The sequence below is a fragment of the Portunus trituberculatus genome, chromosome 15, assembly GCF_017591435.1.
Source record: "Portunus trituberculatus isolate SZX2019 chromosome 15, ASM1759143v1, whole genome shotgun sequence".
Lineage (NCBI taxonomy): Eukaryota > Metazoa > Arthropoda > Malacostraca > Decapoda > Portunidae > Portunus > Portunus trituberculatus.
In genome coordinates this window covers 9,042,488-9,060,754 of record NC_059269.1, presented here as the reverse complement: position 1 = coordinate 9,060,754, position 18,267 = coordinate 9,042,488, and the positions used below count along the sequence as shown (strand labels likewise).

At 42.7% G+C, this 18,267-nt stretch overlaps 1 protein-coding gene across 3 annotated transcripts in view; it reads right to left on the bottom strand.

Annotated features, from left to right (window-relative positions):
* The window catches only part of LOC123504251 (calpain-9-like), a 177,513-nt gene extending 159,578 nt beyond the window's left edge, over positions 1-17,935 (bottom strand). Inside the window, exons 1-2 of one of the 3 annotated variants that reach the window (XM_045254633.1) lie at positions 17,725-17,935; positions 6,849-7,679 (exon numbers count right to left, since the gene is read on the bottom strand). In XM_045254633.1, the coding sequence (XP_045110568.1) occupies positions 6,849-7,008 (160 nt within the window). In that variant the 5' untranslated portion in view covers positions 7,009-7,679; positions 17,725-17,935. The remainder of the gene's footprint in view (positions 1-6,848; positions 7,680-17,724) is intronic. The other 2 variants (XM_045254635.1, XM_045254634.1) reach the window with 2 other exon arrangements.
* Positions 17,936-18,267: the final 332 nt, after the last annotated feature.

Sequence of the window (18,267 nt, the reverse complement as noted above, 5' to 3'; positions counted from 1 at the left end):
TGCAACATAGTGGTCGCTCTTCGCAAGTTCTCCAAACCTACTTAATGCGTATCTTTATTTGTGTTTTTTATTTCCTTTTTTTTTTTATTCTCGTAGCTGTTTCTTTATACCAACATAGATACTCCTCCTCCTCCTCTTTTTCTTTTTTTTCTTCTTCTTCCTCCTCCTCCTCCTCCTCCTCCTCCTCCTCTTCTTCTTTGTCTTCTTTTTTTTCTAGCGGTCTGTTTTTTTGTTTTGTTTTTTTTGTTCTCGTGGACTCAGTAGCTGTGTTTTTTTTCCACTCTTCGTGTTTTTCGCCTTATTATGTTTTTTTGTTGAGTTTTTTTTGTGTATAGGAGGTGTTATTGTGTGTGTTGTGTGTGTGTGTGTGTGTGTGTGTGTGTGTGTCGATAGCTTGATTTCAGTAACGCGGGAAACTCAGTCTTCCTCTCCTTTAAATTTTGTAGTTTTTTCCTCCTGTTTTCTCTCTCCTCTTCTTCCTCCTCCTTCTCCTCTTCCTCTTCCTCTTCCTCTTCCTCTTCCTCTTCCTCTTCCTCCTCCTCCTCAGTGACTCAACACAAGTCTCGTCACTGGAATGGTCTCCGTCAGCCTACCATGAACACAACACACGCCTATCTACCATTCACACCTTATCTCTCTCTCCTTCCAGACGCACCGCCCACCGCGCCCATGGACACACACACACACACACACACACACACACACACACACACACACACACACACAGTACTTATCCTTCTTTCTCTTCGTTTGTTCATATGAGGGTGAAAATAACTCTCTCTCTCTCTCTCTCTCTCTCTCTCTCTCCTCTCTCTCTCTCTCTCTCTCTCTCTCTCTCTCTCTCTCTCTCTCTCTCTCTCTCTCTCTCTCTCTCTCTCTCTCTCTCTCTCTCTCTCTCTCTCTCTCTCTCTCTCTCTCAGGCGTGATTCCCTTCGGTGAGAGGCTGAGAGAGGCTTGTGAGAGTGGGACATCACGGTCACCCTCTTCCCTAGACACTTCCTTTTCCCTCCTCCTCCTCCTCCTCCTCCTCCTCCTCCTCCTGTTCCATCCGTCTTCTCCTCTTTTTTCTATTTTTTTCGTCTTACTCCACTTTCTTTTCTCTTTTCCCTTCTCCTCCTGTTTCTCTTCCTCCTCCTCCCCCTTCTCTTCTTCCTTCTCTTTTGCCACCTCACAATCTTGTTTCTAGTATTATTATTATTAAATTTATGATCATTATTATTATTATTATTATTATTATTATTATTATTATTATTATTATTATTATATTATTATATTCTTCGTCTTATTAGGACGTACAGATTTGCTGCTGCTGTTTTTTTTTTCTGTCCTTTGTGTTTTTTTTTATGTTTTTTGTATCAAGTAAATTATTTTTCTCTCTCTCTCTCTCTCTCTCTCTCTCTCTCTCTCTCTCTCTCTCTCTCTCTCTCTCTCTCTCTCTCTCTCTCTCTCTCTCTCTCTCTCTCTCTCTCTCTCTCTCTCTCTCTCTCTCTCTCTCTTCTTCTTCCCCCTTCTCATCTTCTTATATTCCTCTCTTCCCTTTCTAACCTGCCTTACCTTATTCTCGCATCTTATTTATTATTTTCCTTCTTTTGTCCCTCCTCGTCCTTCCTCTTATTTATTCCACCTCGTCTTTGTATTTCCTTTCTTCCTCCCGTGCTTCCTTCCTCTTCGTGTTCCTTTTTCGCCGTCTCTTCCATTTATCTCCCCTTCCTCCATTTGTTTTTGCATATGTGCGTGTCTGGGTGTCTGTGTGTGTGTGTGTGTGTGTGTGTGTGTGTGTGTGTGTGTGTGTGTTTCCTTCTTTCATTCCTTCTCTTGCATATTTACTACCTTTCTATCTTTACTTTTCCCTCCCCTTCCTCCTCCTCCTCCTCCTCCTCCTCCTCCTCCTCCTCCTCCTCCTCTCCTCTTAATCTACTTCCACGTCTCTGTAACAGTTAAAGTGAAATAGTTACTCATACAGACAGCATTGTAAGGACCATGTTATTTTAGTATTTGAACTTCCTTTGTATTCGTTTACATTCTTCCTCCTCCTCCTCCTCCTCCTCGTTCCTCCTCCTCCTCCTCCTCCTCCTTGTGGTCACCTCTTATGTTATCAATAGAATCACTCTTGCAAGATCTTAGTGGGTGTACTAAACCATTATTTTGCAATTTTTTTTTTCTCTCTCTCGTCGATTTACATGGGCAAGCTCTAGAAGGAAGCCATTTCAGGCCTCATCCATCTTAATAGTGATCTATATAAGCTCATCTCATAGTCAACCAAGCCGTCTCCACCTCTCTGATAGGACGTCATGTCGTGGCTAACCAGTCTAAATGCTAATTTTTCACCTCTCCCTTCCTTCATCTCCCTACCTCTGCCCCTTGTCCTTCTAACCCTCTCTCTGCCTCTCTTCCTTCATCTCTCTACCTCAGCGCTTCTCTTTCTATCCCTCTTTCTGCCTCTCTTCCTTCATCTCTCTACATCAAATCTTGTCTTTCTAACTCTCTCTCTGCTTCTCTTCCTTCATCTTCCTGTTCCAGCCACTGTCCTTTTAATCCTCTTTGTCTCTGTTCCTTTATCTCCTTCTTGTTCCAGCTTCTGTCCTTCTAACGCTCTCTCTGTCTCTCTGCCAGCCTCCCACCTTCTTCCCCCTTTCACCTGTAGCAGTAAGACAGTCTTTCCCCGTAGGTAGTGTATGGAGGGCTGTGTGAGGTGCGGCCACTTCAACATGTTCTGCTCTTCATTGGGTGAGTGTTGGTGTGGATGTATAGAAAAGACTTTTCCATACGAGAGATCACTTTTTTGGTGTTGTTTTGTATTGTCATTGCTATTAACTTTATTATTCTAGAAGTGACTTGAGGTTGATTTGGAAGGTTTTGGTAATAGATGGATCGACAGATGTTCATGTTTTTATACTTAATGATTCTCTTATTCAATTTTCTTTTGCATTTTGTTGGTTAGAACAACGTAAAGAGAGACTTAATAGATCATTCACTTGCATATTTGTTTGCTTATGTGTGTGTGCTTGTATGACACTGCGAATCTCAAATTAGAGGTGAGGAGAAGTCCAGTTAGAGAGAGAGAGAGAGAGAGAGAGAGAGAGAGAGAGAGAGAGAGAGAGAGAGAGAGAGAGAGAGAGAGAGAGAGAGAGAGAGAGAGAGAGAGAGAATTGGGAGAACAGACAAAAACAGACAGACAAACGGAGAGAAACAGACACACAGCGACAGAATTAACTAGCAAAGGAAGGTGCGAGAGAAATAAAGGAGAGGAAGGCAAGGTGTGGTAATGATGGGAGAGCCACCAGCGGGCCTGTTCCACTTCAAAGCTCATGCGGAACACGCGGCGCTGGGCTGTCGGCCGCTGGCATGAGGAAGAACACTTGGGGCCTGAACACCTCTACCTTTTCATTTCCCTCCCTCCTTCTCCCCTTCTCTCCATCCCTCCTTCCCTCCATTCCTCCCATGCAGGTGTTGGAGGAGGAGAAGGAAAAGAAAAGGTCTCGCCCGGTCGATTCTTGTACGCAATGTTCCTTTTTTACTCACTCCCTCTCTCTCTCTCTCTCTCTCTCTCTCTCTCTCTCTCTCTCTCTCTCTCTCTCTCTTTTCTATTAATAATGTATAAATCTTGTTAATCTGTCACTGTAACGACAAAAATCACTCTTAAAAACTGGTGTAGCTTTAACTGGAGCCTTTATAAAGTAGCGTATAGGTGGAGGTGCCGCTCAGAATGTGGTCTTCCCTTTGCACGGTGAGAAAGCTCCTTTGATAATGCTTGAGCGCCGTGCCACGTAACGGAAGCCTTGTTACCCGTGCGTGCAGCCAATTAGTTCAGGAATCGCCTTTGAATGACTCGGGTTCACTGGATTGATTCTTTAGAGAGTTTTCTTGGGGGGAGTGTAAAGTGTCATTGCGTTCACTGAGGAGTTACTGGGTCAGGGTACAATGGTAGGTCGTGGATCACTGGAGTCTGCGCCGCGTCTCGCTTGGAAGCCTTGAGCTGTGCCCCCTGCCACGAGAGAGAGAGAGAGAGAGAGAGAGAGAGAGAGAGAGAGAGAGAGAGAGAGAGAGAGAGAGAGAGGTAGAGAGAGAGAGGAGGGAGAGGAGAGGTAGGCAAGTAAAAGGACCTAACAACCAGACAGACAAAGCAAAACATTTCATCAGTTTGTCGTCACTTAACCATTAAAAACTTGCCTTGATATCCGATCTCCATCAAATACAGAAGGAAAAACTGGTCTTGTCCGAAAATGTCATTTAAAAAACTATAATCTCAAGACTCAACGTGCCAAAAATGTGGAGGAAGACAGAAAGAGAGAGAAAACTATAGTGTGAATGAAGACAGCGAGACAGTCATAGGCGAGGTAGTACGTGTAGTAAGACAGGCGCTAACATGAGGGAGGAGTGCAATCAGAAGAACCGTCGGGAAATACCAGAATAACACTCCGGGGTGGGAATGACCATAAAGATAGGGAAACTATAGTGTGAAGGAAGATAGCGAGCCGGACATAGGCGAGGCAGTAAGTGCAGTAAGACAGGCGCTAACATGAGGGAGGAATGCAAGCAGGAGAGGCGTCGGGAAATACCAGAATAGCACTCAGGGCGGGAATGACAGATGGGGGTTTTTTCACGGTCGCCCACGTGCGTTGGTGGCGATGCTTGCGTCACGCGTGCTACTGACCTGTGTACTGATTGGGCCGGCCACGCGTGTTGTCACAGTGAATTTTATACCAGTTACGGAAAATATTTTGTTTATTTATAGCAATTTTAAGCTAGAAATAGATATAAATTGAGTGTTATATTTAATTAAACCTTACACCACTGAAAGAAAATAGGTTGTCTTATGTTTATTTAAAGCAATTTAGTGTTAGACATAAGATAGGACTGGGAATGTTGAAAAGAAACACCCTCTTAAAGAACATATTTTGATCACAAAGAGCAGAACGAGAAGCTAAACTAATCGAGAATTACTATTAACCCCCTTGAGTATCATGATGCGTTTTCATATCCATTCTGATTACTTCTTGGTGATTTTGTACAGGTTCAGAAACATATTTGGGAGATTAGAAGAGTGAAAAGTGGCCATTAATCTTCTGACTTTCATAGACCCTTTCTAATGTAAATAAAATTGTCTAATCGTACCCAAAAATCAAGGTAGAAATGCGTCTCAGTATTGAAGGGATTAAAAGATCGCTATTATATAAATGAAATCATCCTTTTAGAGATATTTCGGTCATAAAGATCCCTATAGCACTGGGAGAGAGAGAGAAGTAATGAATACCAGCCCTGTTATTAAGTTGCCTTCATATCTGAGTGAAGATCCTTGTTGCTTGCCGCCCCTCGCCTCACACAAAGCTGCGTTCGTTGCTCGCAGGGAACATGTAAGTCATTTGATCCAATCGGCGATGTGCGAAAAATGGATGAGAGGCGAAACGAAGAGGCGGGAACAGGTGCAGTGAATCGAGCAGCCGATGAGAGTGAACACCAGGAATGAAAGATTGTGTGCCATTAAAGGAAAGTCAGAAAGGGAAGCAGGAAAAGGAGAGGAAGGTGTCGTGAGAATTAACGGGGAAGAAGGAAGGTTGTATACGATTAACAGAAAATTAGAAAGGGAAGCAGAGAAAGGAAGAAGATAAGGTCTCATGAGATTTGATAAGGATATTTAAAGACTATTTATGATATAGAAAAGCTAGAAGGAAGTGAGAGTCGAAATGAATATGAGAAATGGAAGACTTGGGAATATATAAGTAATAAGAAAAGAGAGGAGGAAAATTAGAGTAAAAATTAACATAAGAGATGAAAGAGTTTTGAATGATGAACTGAGAATTAGAAGAATTGATAAGAGGAAGGAAAGATGAAACAAGAAAGATGCTTACTAATACTCGTACAGACCTTAGCGTAAGACGAACTTCTGACATACAGTGACGAGTTCCCAGTACACATATAATAACGCACTACTTCTATCACTATCATCAGCACATCACTCACAAAACCTTCTGTTGTCTTCTTGTTATCACCAGTCTCACCATTACAACAATCACAATAACTACCGTCTCGACCCGTCCTCTACCCAGTCACTCTTCTCTACTCCCCCACCACCGCCGCCGCGCCTCACCACTGCGTAATCCCTATCATTGCTCAGAAGGAGGAAAGAAAAGTATTAAAACTCTGCCTCCATCTCGTTAGCATACGAAAACAATGTGAAATGGAAAGAAAAAGAGTGGAGATAAACCCTCAATGAAGGCAAGACGGACTTATTTTTCTCATTTGCATAAGATTTCAGACGCCTCTTGATGTATGCATGAGAAAACAATGAATCATGAGCGTTATCAGTCGGTGGAGATAAGAAAATAATGCAGTAAAGCTCATATTTTCTTCGTTTTCTTCAACTTTTTTAGATGTGGACCCTTCGCAATTTTTTTTTTTTTTTTTTCAACAGCACAGGATGACTATTTAAGTTATATCTCACAAAATAAACATAAGGTTCAATAAAGAAAGATTCCCTAAAGATTCTACGTCCTTGAAACACGATATCTGTGTAAAAAAAAAAGTCCATTAATATTAGCAAGGTAGACTTAACTAACACTTACCTGTCTTCTGTAAGCACGAGACAGTGAATCATATCCGAAACACTTTTCACTGCACATCCACTAAATTTCAAAGGCTTTAGTTGAGGTGACACAAGTTTATAAAGGTGTTTTATAGTTTTAGTGACAAGATTTCTGCATTATCAACCGGAGAGAAAGACAGAAACCTTTGCAAACTGTTTAGATGAGAGTGCACTAAGTTTCTGAATACTGAGCAATGGACGAAAACAAGAGAAAAAGGAAGTGAACTACAAGATAAAAACCGGAAAACTTGTCAACATTACTCACTTAGCGATGGTTGGACAGCATAGACGGGCAGTGGCGGCTTTCTTCTATTCCGTCGAAGTTTGCAGAGGCCAATGTAGCAAATGACGAACCAGAGCACGCAGATAAAGACGATGATACTGACGCAGATGGTCCAGATGATAGCATTGGTCACTTGCATCATGGTAGTGGTTGGCAGGCTGGCTGGTAAGGTGGGATGGGATGGGAGGAAACAGGGAGGGGGAAGAGGAGGATGAAGGATTACGAGATTGTTAAAGAAGTCTCATTATCTGAATGTGGAGTGCGTGAGAGAGATAATGTGGAAGAGGAGAGGAGGTAGAGATGGTAAGAGGGATGGAGGAAGAGGAGGAGTGTCAAGGTAACCCATTTTGTTGAAGGGTTACCTTGTGTTTAGCGATTGTCAAGTGTTTCTTTTCGCCTCTTCGTCTGTTTTTTTTTTTTTTCGCCACCTTTCCTTGCTATTGCACACACGCTGACACCTCCACCTTTCTCCTTTCCTCTGTTTCCTTTTATTTATTTATTTTTCTTAAGGGTTCTTGTCCCCTTGTTCACTTGTTCACCTCACTCACTGTTCTTTGGTCGTCTGTTCCTATGTAGTCTTTATTCAATAATTTTCAGTCTCTTAGGAATTGCCAAGGTTTAGTTCACAATGTTTCAGATCTAAGGAATTAACTCACTTGTCATATTCGTTCAGTGCTTTCATTTCTCAACCATTCTAGTTTCCGGTTTACCATTATAGGATCACGTCAGCCTTACCAAAACTACGTTACATGTTTTGGTTTCGCCTCACGGATGCAATGTAATGAAATCTCACTCGCACACTTCGCCTGAGACCTGAAAGAGAGAGTCAAGTTGTTTTATACTATCTAAAACTCACTTTTTAATACCCAGCATCAAGTCACAATATCACTGAACGTGTACTGATTCTATTGGAGAGAGAGAGAGAGAGAGAGAGAGAGAGAGAGAGAGAGAGAGAGAGAGAGAGAGAGAGACAGGCTTGTGTAGAGTTAAGCCGCGTGTGTTTGTCGTCAGTGAATTTGTGATAGAGAAGATGAATGTATACAAAGAGGGAAAAGACGAGTGTTTTTTAAGTAAATGACTCAGGTGGTAAAATGAATGAGACTAGAGAAGGGTTGGGGAGATAGAGAGGGAGAAAGGAAAGAAGGAAGGAAAAAAGGATAGGGGGAAACAAGGGAGAAGTGAAAGGAGAGATCGAGTGAAATGAAAGAAAAAACAAGAAAGACAGAAAGAAAAGAAGGAAGAGGAGTGGAAAGAGGAAGTAAAGGAGAGCGTGTACAAAGGAATACAAAGGAAAGCCAAACAGCAACAGACCTGTTGGTCCTTTCGAGGCTGTTTGGTAACTACTTCTAACTGGCTACAGATAAGAGAGACAGGACAGTACAGGAGAAGGCTCCTCCCCACCCACCACTCCCTCCAGCTTTCGCTGGCATGGAAAATAGCTTGGAAAAGTACCATGCAGTATGGAAAAAACTGACATGGAATTTTCACAGGAAAGGATGAAAGGAGATTCTATTATTCACCCTACGGTGAACTCTACATATCTATCTATAAGAAAGTTAATATAGTATCATGTTTAATTATTCAGACAAGAAGAGAGCTTGTTGGGGTTATTCTTTAAATATTTATCAATTTTGTTTTTGAATGATGCAATGGAAGTACTGTTTACTATTTCTGAAGGAAGCTTATTCCAAATGTTAACTATTCTATTAAAGAAAAAGTGCTTTGCCTCGTGGGTTTTAAAGCGTTTTGGTGTAATTTTAAATCCATTATTCCTTGTTATGGTGGAATGATCAATAGTAAAATATTTATTGACATCAAGGTTGTTGTATCCCTGAAAAATTTTGAAAACTTCGATTAGGTCTCCTCTTATCCTGCGCTTTGTTAAGCTGAATAAATTTAATGCTTCCAGTCGTTCCTCATACGGCTTGTTTCTCAATCTCGGAATCATCTTGGTCACTCTACGCTGGATCCTTTCCAGTTTTTCAATGTCTTTTCTGTAATATGGTGACCAGAACTGCACACAGTATTCAAGCTGAGGACGCACCAATGAGTTATATAAAGTAAGGATAACTTTTTCTGATTTAAATTCAAAGGTTCTTCCAATGAACCCAACTAATTTATTTGCATTCTTTACTGCTTCTGTGCAGTGTTTGCTCGGCTTGAGATCTTTAGACACCACAATACCAAGATCTTTTTCATTCTCAGCACTTTCCAGAGGTACATTACTCATTACGTATTTTGCTTGTACATTGTTACTTCCAATGTGTAAGACTTTACACTTTTCTATATTGAATTTCATTTGCCATTTTTCTGCCCAGCGTGTCAGTTTATTTAAGTCACACTGTAGTTCTTGCCATTGTGACGTTGATGTAACTTTGCTCATTATTTTGGTGTCGTCCGCGAATTTGCTTATTTTACAAGTGATTCCTTCATCAATATCATTAATATAAACAATGAAAAGAACTGGTCCTAATACAGAGCCTTGAGGAACACCACTTTTCACATTGTGCCACTCTGATTCTTTTCCATTTATAACAACTCGTTGCTTTCTGTCAGAGAGCCAGTCTTCCAACCATTTCAGGGTATTTCCAGCTATGCCGTGAGCTTTTACTTTGCTGATTAGCCTCTTGTGAGGGACAGTGTCGAAAGCTTTCTGGAAATCAAGATAAATAACATCCACTGCTTTTGTCTCGTCATACGAGTTAAAAACTTCATAAAAGAAGTCTAGTAGGTTTGTTAAGCAGGATCTCTTGTTTCTGAAACCATGTTGTGAATCCTTCATGATCTTATTTTCTTCTAAAAATTTGACAATCTTATCTCTGATTATCGTTTCCATCAGCTTGCACACTACTGAAGTAAGGCTGATTGGTCTGTAATTAGCTGGGAGTGATTTATTTCCTTTCTTGAAAATGGGCGTGACATTTGCTAGCTTCCACTCCTGGGGACTTTCCTGCTTGTAAAGTTTTATTGAATATAATCGTGAGTGGTTTCACGAGCTCATTTTTCGCTTCTTTGAGAAGCCTGGGTGATATCTTGTCTGGTCCAGGCGTTTTGTTTACGTTCATGCTGTTCATGACTGTGAGGATTTCATTTTCTGTAACTATGAAGTCAGGCAGTGTTTTGCCTTGTGCCTGAGGCTCTGGCATGGGCAGACTATTTTGGACATCTTCAGTCGTGAAGACTGTTGAGAAGAATCTATTTAGGACGTTTGCCATTTCAGCTTCGTTATCTATTTGGTTTCCGTTTTCTGTTATGAGTGGACCAATTGTTGAGGCTAAGACTCTTTTGGATTTTACATAACTGTGAAATTCCTTTGGGTTGGTTTTACAGGAGTTTGCGATCTGAGCTTCTACAGATTTTTTGCTGCTTTTTATCAACTTTTTTGCTTTTCTACGCAATCTGTCATGCTCTAATTTATCATTATTATGCTGTGTTAATTTGTATTTGTTGTATGCTTCTTTCTTTGCTAGAAGACAGCTTTTAATTTCATTATTCCACCATTTCGGTTTGGTGTTTAGTAGTTTCCTTCTGTTTCTTAGTGGTATACACATCTTAGCTGTATCATTTATCTTTTCAGCAAACACCTCCCATGTCTTATCTACATCTGGTGTTTCCAGCAGTATATTCCAGTCAATGGATGCAAGCTGCATACGGAGTCTTGTGTAGTTTGCACGCCGATAGTCTGGCACTTTTTCTTTACTTTCATTCACTTTTCCTTTGTCAAAATTTATGGTGAATTTTAAGGAGCGATGATCGCTGGAACTGAATTCTGGTCCAATTTCCACATTTTCAATAGTATTCTCATCATTTGTTAGAACGATATCAAGGATATTGTTTCCTCTTGTCGGATGCTTGATGTGTTGGTGGAGGGAGCTTTCAAGCATGCTATTATACAGCTGCTGGCCAGCGTGAGCTGTCAGTGGTTCGCCCCACCTTGTGACTGGAAGGTTAAAATCTCCCATAATTATGCAATTGTTTACGCAGCAAATGTCCGCGATTTGTTCATACAATTGTTCGTCTGTGGCGGGTGACTGGGCTGGAGGACGATAGACGAGACCTAATGATATTCTTCGGGATTTATTTTCTATATGAATGAAATTGACATCTATGTTTGCAATGGTTGAAGTTGGCATCACACGAGCACGAAGATTACTTTTAACGTAAAACATTACACCGCCCCCTGTACGGTGAGATCTTTCGCTACTAAAAATGTTATAGCCATCAAGTGAGTATTCTGCGAGGTAATCTCTGTGTGTTGTATTAATCCAAGTTTCTGTGATGCCGATGATGTCATAGTTTTCTTGATGTATAAGAGCTTGGAGCTCATTAAATTTATTTCGTAAACTACGGGCATTGAAATAGCAAGCTCTGATCTTGCCTGAATCTGAAGATGAACTTACGACGCTGAAGTTCCTTCTGCCACCTGCACGTTTTTTGATCTGTGGAGACAAACTTTATCATGAATTAATCTCCCCATCCTGGCTGCTCCCACTGCATTTAGGTGGAGACCGTCTCTGTGTAGAATGACAAGGAAAGAGGAAAAGTAAGAATTTGAGAGGAAGTAAGGGAGGAGCGCCAGGCAAGGTAGGAAGCGGTGAGGCTGTGATAACGGAAGTGAACCTGATCAATTATGAATGTCGGCCAAGTAACTGTCTTAGCCTTAAGCTCCTCCACACACACACACACACACACACACACACACACACACACACACACACACACACACACACGTTGATGATTTGATGTTTTATTCGGTTAAGCCAAAGTAATGTTGAGAAAAAGAGAAGATAAAAACAGATATTACTCGTGTGTTGTAATTCGGTTAGCTTTCATTAAGACTTGTTTATTATTATGGCAGGGAATTTACGCTTCTAATTGTTTCTCATTGGTGGTGATGAGTAACACACTTTCTTTTTTGCTACGTGTGTAATGGGTGTTGTAAATGTATATAATGGGAAAATCTTATTATGTTGGTGATGGAAGTCGGCAGCACAGTGCGTGACGGAGGAGATTCACACACACACACACACACACACAGGAGTTTAATCTCATTTCCCGTAAATCACATCTAGGTAAACACACACACACACACACACACACACACACACACACACACACACACACACACACACACACACACACACACACACACACACACACACACACACACACACACACACACACACACACACACACACCTGCCTTCCCAGTAGTAGTGCGCAGCAATGTTTGTTAGTGGTGAATCAATAGGGGCTATGAAAGATTAGACAAGTTTATGGACGCGGACGATGAATGGATATAGGCTGGCATGTATTACAAAGGGACTACCACGTATAGGCCTAATGGCTCCTTGCAACTTCCCTCCTTTTTCTTATAATTACAAGGATGAGTGGAATCTTTGGCAATTATTCCGACAAAATACTCAATTCACCTTGTAGACAAACACATGTGATAGCAACGAAATACCTCATGTTCTACCTTATCAGCGTAAAGGAAAGAACGACACTAATGAAACAAACCAGGTTATCATAGAATCGTGACTTTGCGGCGTGCCAGAAACAAATGAACGGGAGGGCATGTTCTGAATACCGCCATGAGCTAGCAAGGTGTCGCACATGTGAATAACTAGCGCGGGTGTGGAAGAATGCGCACGTTGCCAGCTCACGTGTCACTACCTGAGCTGCGGGGCTGATAAGGCACGCTTTTAAACCAGCCATAAATTTTCAGCCGACGATCACAGAGATGCCGCCGCGCCGCAGTCCCTATACAACTGCCCGCCGCGGCCATTCACAGATGTTAGATTACCTTTCGAATGGGAGAAAATGGAAATTATTCAAATTGTACTTGTTAGCGGGTTTACGTAAGAGGTTTTTGTTGTCGTTAATGGAGAACGAATATACTAACACTAATCTTCGCTGTGACTGAATGTACGTAGTCTCTTTATTCTGCGTAGTTACTTGTATTCATTCCCAATTTGTGAACTACATTGGAAGGCAAATATATGCGTGTTTAAACAAATGACTCATGCACAAGACTCATATAGGAAGACTGGTACAGGAGGAGACAGAGAGTTAACCCGTTCAGCACCATGACGCGTATCCTTATTCATTCTGCTTAATACCTGGTGATTTTAGACAGCTTCAGAAACTCATGTGGGGGATTAGAATAGTGAAGACTCTGGCCATTAATCTTCAGACCTCGATAGACCTTTCCTAATGTCAATAAAATCGCCTAATCGTACACAAAAGTCTTAGTAAAAATGCGTCCCAATACTGAAGAGGTTAAGTTACGATCCCATATCATGATACCGAAGGCTCTTATCTTACCGAAGCATCCTTGCACTCTCAAACGACTCACCTTTACGTACAGATTAGAACCAGGGAAGGCTGTAGGAAAGCTCGCACAGAAGGAGGCAGGAAGAGATAAACTACGTACCATCCTGTATCATCATAAGAATACCACCGTTAGCTCTCATGTGTCATTTATGAGAGACTTTTATATTTATCAAAGCCACTAACCTATATCGGAGAGGTGACGAGAACAATGCACTGAACCACTGACAGACGCAATCTTTTAGAGAAGTGAGAGCTTCTGAAAACTTCGTGACTGTTTTTTCTCCTCCTCCTCCTCCTCCTCCTCCTCCTCCTCCTCCTCCTCCTCCTCCTCCTTCTCCGGTCAGTGTCTATCTGTGCTTATTACTTTAAATTTACTCGCAAAGATTACAGTGCAAATTGCCGACGTGAAGTGTGTGTAGGAGGAGTAAATAATGTGTTTTTGTGTTGAAGTACAGGGCATCGTATCTCTTCTCGTAGCACGTGGTACAACACGGTACGAGACTAGTGGTAGTGTTGGTGGTAGTGGTGGTGGTGGTGGTGGTGTCAGATGGTAGGTAGGCGAGGGAAGTTATGTGGTGGTGACCGCTAGAAAATTATCTCCACCACCACTGCCACCCACCGCCATCACCACCATCTCCACCTTCATCATGATCACCACACCCACGCCTCCCAACACTATGCTGGAAATGGTGTTATGAATTGTAGTACTGTATTCATAAATTGTTGTTGTTAAGTTGTTAGTGTGTTGTTCTTGCTGTAGTAGTAGCAGTAGTAGTAGTACTAGTAGTAGTAATAGTAGTAGTAGTAGTAGTAGTAGTAGTAGTAGTAGTAGTAGTATGAAAACCTATGCCATTTCACTACTAGCAGAAAAATAATTCATTCAGATTTAAGAACAGTGAGCTGATGCCTTCACTCTCCATATCAACTTCTTTTTAATTAATACATCCAGTGGTGAATCGAAATACGAAAACTCTCATACGTTTTGTCTCATCTTTGCTTTCGCTTCCCTCACCGTTTTTCCCACGTTAAGTGATGACGCTTTGGGAACCTCATCAAAAATTCTCAGGTCTTCCCCCCAACGGTTCTGAAATTGAGACGCGGGACGAGCATGAGGGAGAGAGAGAGAGAGAGAGGGAGAGGGAGAGGAAGGAGGAGAGAGAGATAGATGGATGATGCCATTTGCGATAAACTACACGATCTCAACTAAAGCGAAACACGTAGAGAGAATAAAGGAGAAGGAAGAAGAGGAGAAAGAGGAAAGAATACAGGAGCAAATGGAACAAGAGGAGGAGGAGGAGTAGGAAGGAATGTGGAAAGAGGAAGAAGAGGAAAGAGACACCTACAAGAAGAAAGAGGAAGGAAGAAAGGAAACGAGAAGACAAGGAGGAAGAGGACGAGAACTAAAATAACAGGAAAAGAAAGCTGCCCAAGGGAAGTCAAGGCATTCCTCAAAAGGTCGTTTTTCTAAAGGGCCTGAATAGCGGCGTGCTGCCCACCGACCCCGCCAGCCACGACTACGACTCCGGCCACCTGCTCGGAGTCTTTTCCCGGAAGCAGACCCTCGTGCTGGCCAAGCTGTTTGTGTAGGTGACGAGGAGACGAGGAGTTGGAGAGTAACAAAGACAGGCTGAGTCTCTTTATGCGACTGGAGATTATAAGGCCAGGTCGTACAGCATCTAGCAAGCAAAGATGTACTACTATCGTTTATGTAAGAGGACTTTTGACCATGGCCAAGCTGTTTGTGTAGGTGACAAGGAGACGAGGAGCTGGAGAGTGACAGGGCCGGGCTGAATCTGTTATGTGATTGAAGGTTATAAGGCCACCTCATGCAGCATCCAGTAAGTAGAAATATACTACTATTGTTTATGTAAGAGGCCTTCTAGTCAAGAGCAACAAATATAGTGAAAAAAAGTTTACTAAAGATGGCAGTCCTTGTAGTGTAGTCAGAAGGATTATTCCTTTTCTAGGAGATTCTTTAAACCTTCCCTCTTGGAGCAGTGCAAGTCAAAAGCAGAAGTAAAGGCAGAAGCAGGCAGGAAATTCCAGAGTTTATCAGTAAAAGACATAAAAGATTAAGAATACGGCTTAACTCTTACATTTGGGAGGTTGACAGAGTAGGGGTGAGGGAGGCGTCTGTGTGTGATGGCTCTTGACAGCTGCAAGGATTAAACGTCTTCTCTTATCATGAATCTATGAGGAAGTTCAGTTTAAGTTTCAGCAAAAGTATCTAAGAACTATTTGTTCCCCCGTCTGGAGAATCAAATTCCGCCAAGAAAGAATTCCTATTGATATGTAGACTACGAATGCTATTTAATCATCTTGCCTTTCATGACCACCTTGGGGAATTCCGTTAGAACATTTCCAAGGTCACTGAGGAACGCTAGCGACTGGGAAGAAGGTGGGCATGAGTCGCGGCGTGATCTGCGTGGCCTGCGCTAGCCAGCCTGACCTTTGCTTAGTGGCGGGAAGGGCGAGAGCGAGGTGGAGGTCGAAGGGAACATGCACCGAGCTGCTGGGAAATAAATAATAACTCGTTTTAAAAATGTATCTGTGAATATAAATAAGTCCGTGTGCCTTCTATCATCGGAGCCCGAAGTCTGATGTTCGACGAGAGAGCTTTGTGAATTTTTCATCGGCACTCACAGGACTAGTTATGATCTCGAGGTGCAAGTAAATGGCAGTGAGTTTTCCATGTAAAGAATTCACTCCACCAAAGGAGATTTTTCCCAGTCCTTTTGATAGCTATCACAATTATTTACTCAGCATACTCAGCGGGGCGTGCACACAAACTTTTAAAAGCAGCAGCACACACAACAGTAGAAACGTAAGCCGAGCACATCTGATTCCGCGTAGGTTCTGGGAAGAGAAGGCGAGGGGATAGAATGAAGAGAAAGAGAGGGAATGGGCTTGCAGATCTGCCGTGTTTACTTTCAGGGCGTGGCGACGATTCATCCCACACTTCATTTTAACATCTTAGCAGTTCATCTCTACTTTGACTTGCTGGATCATATTTCCACCAACAAATGCGGTAATAGCAGTGTAGAAACTAAGTAGCAAGGGAGACAGTAATGCAAAGAGCCTGTACTTCAATTCATGCTGGCCCCCTACAGTGAGGCATGCCCGGGCTGCTCTCAAGGCCATTGCGACTGTAGCCCACACCCACGCCCTATACCTGACGCCCTTGGGTCTGTAGAGAGGCGCAGCCAAGATTCACTCCCTTCGTGGGTGTCACAGCCTTGGATCCAATTCACACTTTGACCACCAGCCAGTGAGGGAACAGGATGGCCTGTGATGCGCGGCTGGGTATGTGAAGACTTAACTCGTATCAAACAACGTGATACTCCGACAATACAATGCAAGAAATGAATGTACAGATTCGACCAGTGTCTCTTCAGTTCCGTTCGCCCATCGCTCGTATCAAACAATATGGTATTTGGACAGTACAATATAAGAAATAGCGATGAAAGTGCAGATTCGGTCAGTGTTCTCAGCGTTTCCTCAATTCCGTCCGTCCACAGTCCGTCAACATTAACATCTAGCATTCCTTCGGGGACTTTTCAGACCACTTCCGCCTAAACTGAGGTGCGGGTGAACTAATTACAGTGTTTTCCAAGGAATCCTCCCTCTGCGGGTTCAGGGGTCTTGAGGGAGAGAGGGAAGGAGGGCTGGTTGTCCGTATTCTTGCCTGGGGACACCACCGCGCCGGACCCTCCCCAGTAATGAAGAAATAAAGTTCAATGAGTCATCACCGTGTCCGGCAAAGCAATAAAGAATCGGTGGTTCCTCTCGATCGTCGCTCACAATTGATATTTCTTCCTCCTCTTTGATTGCCTTCCCTTGCCGTGCCTTTCTCGCCCTCTCAGACATCCAAGCACACACGCATGCGGTAACCACAGGCTCGTGCATGCGTGCGTGTGTGTGTGTGTGTGTGTGTGTGTGTGTGTGTGTGTGTGTGTGTGTGTGTGTGTGTGTGTGTGTGTGTGGAAGGCGGGAGGGGAGCTGTGTGCGTCCATGCGTGTATGAAGTAGGTGTGTATAAATGTAGTAATAAAAAACAATTGCTTATTACTACTACTACTACTACTACTGCCACTACTTCAACTACTACTACTACTACTACTACTGCAGCTACTATTAATATTGCTACTGTTACTACTACTTCTACTACTATGGGTTCATTATTCATTAGTATTTGATATATGTAATAGCGCCGGAGATGTCGCTGTAATGAATAAGCAATAACAACAGCAACAAACCCTGCACTAATAATTATCTCTTACCATAATCTATTGTGAATGTATATTTGATTACCAAACGTGTTCTGTAATGACGCTGTGGATCGTGATCTACACACACACACACACACACACACACACACTATATTCAAATACAGTCACTTAACTCTTGCATCATATTCATATAGAAACAGAAATTGAGAAACCATCGAAAGTAATGGACTAATTCTTATAACATTGCGTGTCCACCCAGTACGTTCTAATCTGCCAATCCACAACAGAAACAGACATTTATTTACTGCAACATTCTCCTGGAGGCGTCGACACACGAATCTGTCTTCACGCTTACACGTCATTTTGCTTCACTTCCTACATTGTTTGTTGCTAACTGTCTTGGGATTCACTCCACGGTGAGGGCGTTGGGCGGCGCCGTGGGGCGATGTTCACTCAGGCCCGTGGAGCTCCAGACCTGCACACCCTCCCGCTCACATGGCACAACGCACACTGGCTTTCCACACGTCTGACTTCTCTCACTCTGCTCCTCGCGTGTCTCATGTCTCGGGATCCACCGTTGACGGGCTCTTCACTCCATCGCCTGTGAGTCTGCTGGATGCTTGGAGAGGCTGGACTTTGCTTGCTGTTTGGTGTCCTGTTGAGTGCCATTGTATCCATCACGTGTGTTAAGAAAGTGCATGTGTTTGTCAACGTGTAATTCATGTGAACGGTGCAGAATAACAATGGTGATGTTTGTTTGGGCAGTTGGTAGTGTTTGTGTTCCGGACGTGAGCTGTAGCAACACTATTGTGCCAAAGAAATTTCTCCCGCAACTCTC